General features: G+C 39.2%; 1 protein-coding gene across 2 annotated transcripts in view; it reads left to right on the top strand.

Annotated features, from left to right (window-relative positions):
* DHRS3 (dehydrogenase/reductase 3) overlaps positions 1–6,401 on the top strand; it is a 32,086-nt gene extending 25,685 nt beyond the window's left edge. For both annotated transcript variants that reach the window (XM_009289604.1, XM_009289602.2), the window contains 5 exons: positions 1,616–1,759; positions 2,055–2,174; positions 2,922–3,160; positions 4,198–4,323; positions 5,547–6,401. In XM_009289604.1, the coding sequence (XP_009287879.1) occupies positions 1,616–1,759; positions 2,055–2,174; positions 2,922–3,160; positions 4,198–4,323; positions 5,547–5,631 (714 nt within the window). In that variant the 3' untranslated portion in view covers positions 5,632–6,401. The remainder of the gene's footprint in view (positions 1–1,615; positions 1,760–2,054; positions 2,175–2,921; positions 3,161–4,197; positions 4,324–5,546) is intronic.
* The last annotated feature ends 3,140 nt before the right edge of the window (positions 6,402–9,541 follow it).

Below are 9,541 nucleotides of genomic sequence, written 5' to 3' on the forward strand. Positions count from 1 at the left end.
GGAATACTACAGGTCCTAATTTTTTATGTTTATCTTGCTGTTACAAAGTTAATTGAGTGATATAATTTAGACTTTTTTTCCCTCTCCTTTCAACTTCTGGAAAACTCAAAGATTATTAAATTTGTAAAGTTTAAGTGTGCTTATTTTTAACCATTAAAAAATCAATATACCAGTCAGATTCATAGTCAATGCACAGTGGTATGGAAAGCAACTGTAATCCTGGATCACAGGTGATACGGCCACTGCTTGGAAATAGCACCGTTCTGAGAGCAACAAAGCTATTTCCATTTTCAAAGCCCATTTTCCCAGTCCCCTGATCAGAGTAAACCTGCATTTGACTACGTGAATGTCCGCATTTATTCTTTAGTACTAAATAGTAATTTTGCATTATCAATGCTCAACAATTGCAATTGTGAGCAGTAGCAACCTTTTCTTTTTTCTCTTTTGGATCTTGCTGTTTGACTCTCGGAGCAGTCAGCTGATTTCAGTAACATACTCCATTCAGTAATTTATTTTGCAGAATGACAAGTGACTCACCATTCATAACATGATGAATGCTGAGAAGACTTAGCTTGAAGAGCAAAAAGGATAGATTGATTCATATATAGATGTCTTAGGTAACAGATGAAATTATATTCCTTCCAGTAGCCTTAAAAGAAATAGAAAATAAGGTTATATACTAGGAAAAAAATATTTTGGTTAAATCTGTTTAGCTGTAGATTAATGTTTCAAAGACAGCAGTGGAAGCACCACCTCGTACTTGAGACCGATATTGTTGTCTCGCTAGGAAAAATCATACTGGATAAAGCCCCACAATGAAAGTTAATGAACCTGGTAACTTTTCAAGTTATTTCTATTTCTGACCTCCATGATGGTGTAGAAATACAGATAGGGTTGCGCTGGTTATGTCTTCATTATATATCAAATCCATGCTATAAGATACTCAGAACCGTTCTTTGTACAAGAAGTATTGTATCATTTTTACTGTGTTAAATGGGAGTGGCAAGTGAAATCTTGCGTATATTAGTTGCAAAATAAATTCGTGCTTGAAATTTCTCACTTTAAATGTCTGTATTAGGATGAACCTCGTTTGAAATACACCTAGGACACCAGCCTGAAAACAGCATTGCAAATATTTACATATGATATGCTGAAAAAATATGTTTTACTGCAGAGCAGATACTATCTCCAAATGTAGATAACATACCAGATACACAGGAAGGTCTGTGATTTTAGAATAAATTTATCCTTCTCTGTGCGTGTATAGCAAAAGCAGGGATAGATTTGAAATTTCATGATACAGAAAATTTGCCAAGTGTTTCATATATTGGTCATGTTAGGCTGAAGATCTGATTTTTTGTGTTAGCTATTGTGTTGCTTGTAAAGAACCTGTAAATAGAGTATCAGCAGTGGGATACAGCTACCGCCATGATACTCAAGCCCCATCCCCGTGTAATAGAAAATCATTGTTAGTCTTAAATGAAACAATGCAACAGGGCTGGCAGTGAAAACACATTAAAGATGTTCATCAAATTGTTGAAGTTAGAAGCATGTTTTAATTAGTTTAGATTTGAAGCAGAAGCAGTTTGGCTCTAACAAAAGTTTCTTGCTGCAGATCATCCTGTGGGGTCGAACTGAGAAATGCCTGAAGGAGACCACAGAGGAAATCAGGATGATGGGGACAGAATGCCATTATTTCATTTGTGATGTAGGAAATCGAGAGGAGGTCTATCGGCAAGCCAAAGCTGTGCGGGAAAAGGTTCGTGTCTGTGGAAACACTGTGGGCAGAATTTAGTAACAACGCATACTTGATGAGGAAAAAAAATATATTGGCAAATTGGGAAAAAAGAAGGGTGACCATCCAGATTATGTCGTACAAAGTCTAGCTACCTGTTTTAAGTGATCCAGAAGGATTACGAGGCCTATAGGCAAGAATGTCAAAAGCTATGAAAATAATAACGTATTTAGGCAATAACAGATATTCAGATATAATGGTGACTGCTGATTCGTGAGGAGAGGTATTAGTTGTAACAAGTCACTTGCTTTTTTTGCAGGTGGGCGATATCACTATCCTGGTGAACAATGCTGCTGTGGTCCACGGTAAGAGCCTGATGGACAGCGATGATGATGCACTGCTCAAATCACAACATATAAACACCCTGGGACAGTTCTGGGTAAGACAAGCTCTTATGTCACATGTATTCAGAATTGGGAATGAGAGTGACAGATTACAGCCAGTAAACACTTGGCTGCTACTAGGTCTTTCTAAATGATGGTTGGTAAAATCAGTCTGACGTGAAAAGGAGACAGAAAAAAGCAATGTGAGGGACAAAGGCCAGAGGAAAGAAGTCTAAAAAAAATGTAATTCTTCCAGTAGTAACACAGTATTTGATGCTCTTCTATCCCCATTCTGTGATTTCCAGTAAAACATTTGATTTCTTTTGAGAAAGCCTGAGCTCACAGAGGATAGTTTTCTGTACAGTGATGTGTATGGAACATCAGAGGAGCATGAGACTGTATTGCTCAGGGAAGGAAACTAGTGTGAAACTCATTCCATTTTGAATTAGGTAATAGTAATAAAAAAAGAGCTTCTTGTGATTTCATCACTTCGTTGAAGACTTCATCCTTTACAAGAAGTTCTTAAACATACAAAGCATTCTGTTCATGGCCTTTATCTGTGGGTACTGCTTACTTACGTGCTAGGAAAGATTTTGTTTTGGTTCTACACAAATTTTGCCTGTTTAGAATCTTTCAGAAAATGACAAAGCAACAAGGTACTCTCCCACTCCTTTCCTAGCATAATGAACAACACAGTTTGGCTTGTTGTCTCTGTGTCACCTTATTTTTTTCAGTAACTATAATTCTTGTTGTATCTCTGCTGAGCAAACTTTTTTTCCCCTCCCCACTCTGTTGTTCTTCAGACCACCAAAGCATTCCTGCCAAGGATGCTGGAGTTGCAGAATGGACACATTGTTTGCCTGAACTCTGTCCTGGCCTTGTCAGCCATCCCTGGTGCCATTGACTACTGCACCTCCAAAGCCTCGTCCTTTGCCTTTATGGAGAGCCTGACCTTGGGGCTGCTAGACTGTCCTGGAGTGAATGCCACAACAGTCCTGCCCTTCCACACGAGCACAGAGATGTTTCAGGGCATGAGAATCAGGTCAGTCCAGGGGAACTAGAATAAAGCATCTCACTTTAAATGAATCATCAGAATACACTCCTAATTAATACTTCATTTAGTTAAGAGAATTTGATGTCTCACTTGGCTGCCTGGGAACAGAGGGTCACTCTAGGCCACCTGGGACTCATCAGACTGGTTCCCTCGGTTTGCTGGCATATTCATACAGCGTGCCTGTACTGAGTGAGACATTTGCTTCTACAAAGAAAATTGAAAGCTATTTTTCCCTGAGTGTATTTGGGCCATATGTAGCCACCAGAGAGGGAGGGGAGGCAATCTGAAAATTGAGGTCATTCAAAAGGAGCAGTCTACAAATTACTTGAGAACGAACAGTACAAATTCCTTCTTTATTCGTTGAAATACTTAATTCTTTCCCACTGAAAGGAATGACAGCCACTTACTGAAGTAAGGCTATCAGTACCTGCTTTTTACCTCTATCTAAGAGAACAAGCTAAATTCAGAGACTAACGGCTGACCAAATTAATCTTTTACAATGGACAAAGTAACCTGTTAATATAGTTTGTGCTCTCTTAGTCAAGAAAAACACAGTGTCAAGCTATTGCTGGAGCTGGGAAAAGCCTTATGATTGGTTTTAAAAGCAATGGGGGATAATATTTGTCTTTCACCTGTGAAGAATTTGAATCAAGCAAAGAGCAACAGAGAGGAAGAGGAAAAACACCACTGCTGAAAAGACAGTATTTTGGTATTGGTTTGCATACAGTTTAAGAAACTCCCTGAATCAAGGTTCTGAATACACTCTGCCACTTCTCCCTAAAGGCACCAACATGTACGTTCTTAACCATTTAGCTAACCCCGTAGTACCGGTTGGAACTGGGCTTTCTGCTTTCTAGCTTTCTGGCTGGAACTGGAACTTTCTGCTTCTTCCAGCCTGCTTTGGGGCATGTTTGAATGCCAGTAACCAGTGATAGCTTAGTGAGTAACAGGACTTGGACAGTGACATCTTAAAGAAGGATTTTGGTTAACAAATAATTATTTTATTTTTTACTTTATTTATTCAGGTTCCCTAATCTTTTTCCTCCTCTCAAGCCAGAGACAGTGGCTAGGAGGACAGTAGAAGCCGTTCAGATGAATCAAGCCTTCCTGCTCCTTCCATGGACAATGCATGTTCTTGTCATCCTAAAAAGGTAAGTATTTCCTTTGCCCAGCAATGGCCTAGCCAGTTAGGCAAGGCTGGCTTACAGTCCTCTATGCCTGTCCACCAAGGCAAACCTCAGTTTGACTGTAACACGATATCCAGGAACAGATCGGTTCATCCCTTCCCATGAAAGACAGTCATAGAAGCAAAAGGGAGAAAACTTTCCGAGATTCCCCTTGTAGATGTTTTCCCTGGTTATAACCCTGTTACGAAACCAGTTTCACTCCCAAAATTTGGATTCCTGAAGTCTGAACTGGTATTTGTATTTAGGAAATTTCTTAACAATTAACATGTGCATGTAGTTGATTTTGATTTAGTAAGGCACTCTTTGGACTCTGGGTTTTATATTGTAAAGGATTTCTGTACAATAAGGTATGTACATCACAGCTATATTTAGAGAGCATTGCTTGTGTTAAAGCAATGAAAGTATAAAAAAAATATTTTTGTGTATGATTAGGACAGGAATTTTGAAGTCCCTAAGGAAAGAAAGTCATAACTTCATATCCTGAAACAACTAAAGAGAAAGGACGTTCAACATCATCTTTCCATGAGAGTTTGCACTAAAGCCTTTGGAAAACCTGGTTCAGTCAGGAATTGAAACAAGGCCATGAGATTTCTGTGGAAAATAATTACAATATTGCATTTCAAACAAGAAAAAATAATTCACAATAAATGCTTTGCTCTGAATGTAAAATTTGGGATACTCTCAAAAGTTCCCAGAAATTCTACAGACTGAAAAAGGGCTGTTCTTCTCCTTTATTGTGAGAATTGATCATTTATTTTCCATTACGGTAGCTGTCAGGAAATTAGATCTATATCCATACCTTGTGATAAGGAGGCCACATGCCTAGCACAAATAGATGGCAAGTTAACCAGAGAGCTCAGTTTAAATTTGTGTATTTCGGAATGCAAGATCCTGCACAATGTTTGGGAAGAATAAAACATTTTGGTATCTTCCAAGTTAACAGTTTTTACAGACCTTTTTGGATAAGTATTTCTGTAGAGAAAGAGTGACTTGATATAACTTTCTCCTTTTAGGCCTACTCACAGCAGGATACTGACACGTTTTGTCTGTGCACTCTCACTAGCTGATTTTTGAGAATATGTGTACTTATGTATGTGTGTACCTAAACACATATTTACACATCCTCTTATTAGAATAGACTAAGAGGTTTGGCTGGTCTGCTTATTTTCTTTCTGCTTCTCCTGCAGCATTCTCCCTCAGGCAGCACTTGAAGAAATCCACAAGTTTTCTGGGAGCTACACCTGCATGAACACTTTTAAAGGACGAACATAGACTTGATGGTGCAAGGACTATTCTTCAGTGAAACCAACACAAGCATGAAAATCCTGACAAGACTGTGAATCAGCAGTCTTGGCTTTTAGCCTGCTCATGTGACTTGCACTGCTCTGAGGCAACACATTTCTTGTAGGTCATATCCATAGTAACATGACCTTTGCACAGGATTGAATGAGTAGACTATGGACCCTTGGAAAGAAAAACAAAAAGTGTGAAATGTTTATATGATGTTTAATTCTTTAGAGTTCAATTGTTAAATCTACTCATAGTTTTAAGATGTAATTTTTGTTTCTAAAGTGTCTGTAGGCTGTCTCAGCTGAGAGGCAGTACATCACACCCCATACTTTATCCCCTCTTTTCAGAGGAACTGCAATTACAAACTGCTACTGGTTTCATTTCAGCTTTTTGAATGGGGAACTTAAAAAATACTTTGAAGAACTAAAAGTTACGGACATTTAATGAAAGCTTCCTTTCCTTCCTTCACTTCACATCCGTTGATGAAGCTGTTCCCAACTCAGAGAAGGAGCTAACTGTGGAGCAATGTTTTCTTTATTAAAGGCCACCCAGGACTTCTGTCTGGAAGGACTGTGCTGGGCCCAAGAAGGCTGTCTTACTTCACCTGTGAAGGCTGGAGAGGAATGCTCAGTCAGAAGAACAGACAGTTTGAACAGTGGAAGATTCTTTCTGTCACTGAACTCACATATGAAATTTAATTGTCTTTCTGAATATTTTTGTTCATTTATGATAAAATATATATATTTTTAGCATTAATCCCAGATTGCCACGCATGTAGGCAGCATCACATTGGGGATGAACTAAATCTAGAACTAACACTAGAGCCTGCTTGTACAAACATACATTCACTGACATAATCCATGCAGAGGAAAGTCCATTGTATCAATCTGCACAGTGAAGTAAGTGGAATAATGCTCTAAAAATAGAAGAGACAGTACTGTAGTGCTCATGAAATGTGAAGTTTGGAAGCACAGTTAGCAAAGACCTGATTAAATGCACGTTGAATTCAACTGGGAATACACCCATTGTTTTTTAGGGGCATTGAATCAGGCACTGATCAGCCAAAAGTGATAAATACTGCTTGGATTGAAATGCCAGAAGCAGCTAGACATTATTTATTTTTGTAATGATATATTCTCTTTGACAGCCTAGTAAGAGCAACACTGCATTCCTATGCCAGATGCAGTGTGCAGCACTAGGCATAGTAATGTAGCTGAAACATATTGGAACACTACTAAAAGAGGAATTAATATAATTGCAATACAGGAAAGTAGCAAGCCTAACTGGAGAACACCTGAATGAAGCGCCTCAAGGAAGGCCCCGTGGTTAAAAGAAAGGAGTGAATTTAGGGCTCCTGACTTGAATTTTGAGCTTTTCCATAGATGTCTGGTGTGACCTGGGGCCAGCTGCATAATTTCAAGGTGCACCCTGACCTGCAAAGCAGGTATTTCTAGTGTTTCCCTACCTCAAAAATTGTAAGTCTGACTACCTAAATGTTTGTCAAAAGCTCAGCAAATTCAAATGGAACATGCTATAGAAAGGAAAAGCAGTATTTGTTCATAAACCAAGAGGTTCTATACAAAAATTTAGAAGAGGAAAAAACCCATATACTGAAGTATATAATTTCCTAAAAGAGATCTGAGTTACAGCAGAAAAGCTGAGCTGTATTTGAGATACTCCTTTGGTTCTGCCACGTAGAATGGAGACCAACTACTTAAGTGCAATGATGTGAATGTTAAAATCTGAAGGTCTGAACCTTACTGCAAATCAGTAGATGTATCTCTTCTTGAGCAGTTCAGGAGGAAGATATTGCCAAAAGTGCCATTGATGCAAGCCCCTCTGCCTGCATGGGTATTTTGAGGAGCTCGCCTATCTGGGTCAGTGCTTTCCTTCTGAGTGCAGAACATATAAGCTGTAGCACTGTGCCAGCTTTGAAAAGGTTTCTTACAATGGAGTTTTGTTTTGAATTCCTAGATGTCTGAGGCTCTCTGGAGAGCATGAAAAGAAACTTTGATCTCTGTGATTTTGACGCCCACGCTAATAGGTGCTTTCAGCTTTATTTTTTGTCAATTTTTTGAGAAGAAACCCAGTTCATTGAAAACACAAGTGCAATCAGGGGAGAACTCTTCCAGGATCTTCCAGGAATACTGAAGGTACCACATTTATCAAGAGACGCTTGGGAGGGAAAGGGATGATTATATGTACCTCCCCTTATGCTAAGGGAGGTAATGCTAATCCTTTCTAGTTTCTCATTAATCACAGTCAGGCATGCCAGGCTTGTAGATGCAAGAGCAAACAGAATTGGTGAAAGAGGGCACCCCCCGCAGTGTCCCCTTTAAATTAAACCTTTATGCTGAGATTCTATTCATTGATGACATCCTAATGCAAAAGTGAGGTAAAAACTAGTACACACATTGAAATTAACTCCCCATTCATTCCCAAATCCTGTCCCTTAGATGAATCTGCTCTTTTCCTGCACTGCATGAAAGATGTTCCCTATCTTCAGAGGTTGTCTTACATACTAAGTGCTGTTGATTTCTTTCTAGTGAATATAAACAACTCAGAACGTAGCTGAGACTCTCGTCATCTCACTCCTCTCATACACATACACACAAACTTCCCTCTCTCTTTCCCTCAGGGTCTCTGAGCGGACAACAGGTCAAATAGCAGTCACAGTGGGGGAGAGGTATGCAGCAAACAGAAAATAATGAGGAAAACATTGACTTTGCTTTTCAGATAGTAAGGAAGAGTTGGGTAAGAGCGTTTCTTCTCTTGTGAGTGTTGCAAGATAGAATGCTCTCCGTCCAGTGAGCTACTTGCAAATTTGGATGGATACATTTGAAGACTTTTTTTATAGAAAGGCTCCTGGGGAATGCCTGCTGAGGTCTACTATCCCTTTTTACATAAGGTTAGTATTGGGTAATCTTGAAGTGCTGCAAATGTGGACAAGCTTTGTTGAAGCCTAAGGCCTTCTCAAAGGAATTTCCGCCCTTTGACTTATTTTAATTTTGGTTTTTCCTGCTCTCTCCACTGCCTCCTGCTTTGCACTGCACAATTATTTTTTTCCCTTCTGTTTTCCTATGTCATTACTGCACTTTTCAGTGCCACCATCTTGAAGCCAGATGTCATACAAAGAGTCTGGAGTAAATCGAAATCAGGGTATATATTTATTATCCTGCTGGAGGAATCGGTGAAGCTGTAGGAGCAGGTCACAGAAGTTTCATACGAAATTAGTTTTACTTGCTCCCATCTATGAAGAAGACCCCTTACTATCACTTTTATACAGGAGATTGCTGGTGGTTTAAAATTTGAATGATAGAGAAATGTTAGCCATTTTGGAACACGTGTTCTCCTGACATAAAAAGACCCTATTTAAATGGAAGGATTTTTCAGTTCCAGGTGTTTTCAGAGGCTGGTGTTTGTACAGAGTAATTTTCAGAATTAGCGAGGCAGGGCAGGGAGAGGAGTCGTCATTTGTAAGTAAATCTGATTCCTCATGGTCAATATTTGACTTGTATTTTGTTTTTGATGAGGGGAAAAAAAAATCATGTTCCCTCATGCACCCTTGGTGAACTTTAGAAAGGTCCTTCCAGCTGTATCCCTGCTGATGGCATGATTTTAGCAGGATGAAGAAAAGGAGTGAGCCCTGAAAGTGGGAACTATACCCTACCTACTCATCCATTGTTCTGTTGAGGTTAAAAAGTGAGAGAGTCCATCCCTATAGTTCTTCTAGAACTTCACAGAAAGTGCCTGGGCAAGTGATTCTGATGTTTGCAAAGAGAAACTTGTTGTACTTTTATGTAATGTGTTAATTAGTGTGGGTGGATATGATCAGATCTAGTCTTGCAAGCCTTTCAGACAACTCCCTGAACACTCCCACCTTCAGATATTA

This window comes from Aptenodytes forsteri, unplaced genomic scaffold, assembly GCF_000699145.1.
Source record: "Aptenodytes forsteri isolate BGI_AS27 unplaced genomic scaffold, ASM69914v1 Scaffold61, whole genome shotgun sequence".
Lineage (NCBI taxonomy): Eukaryota > Metazoa > Chordata > Aves > Sphenisciformes > Spheniscidae > Aptenodytes > Aptenodytes forsteri.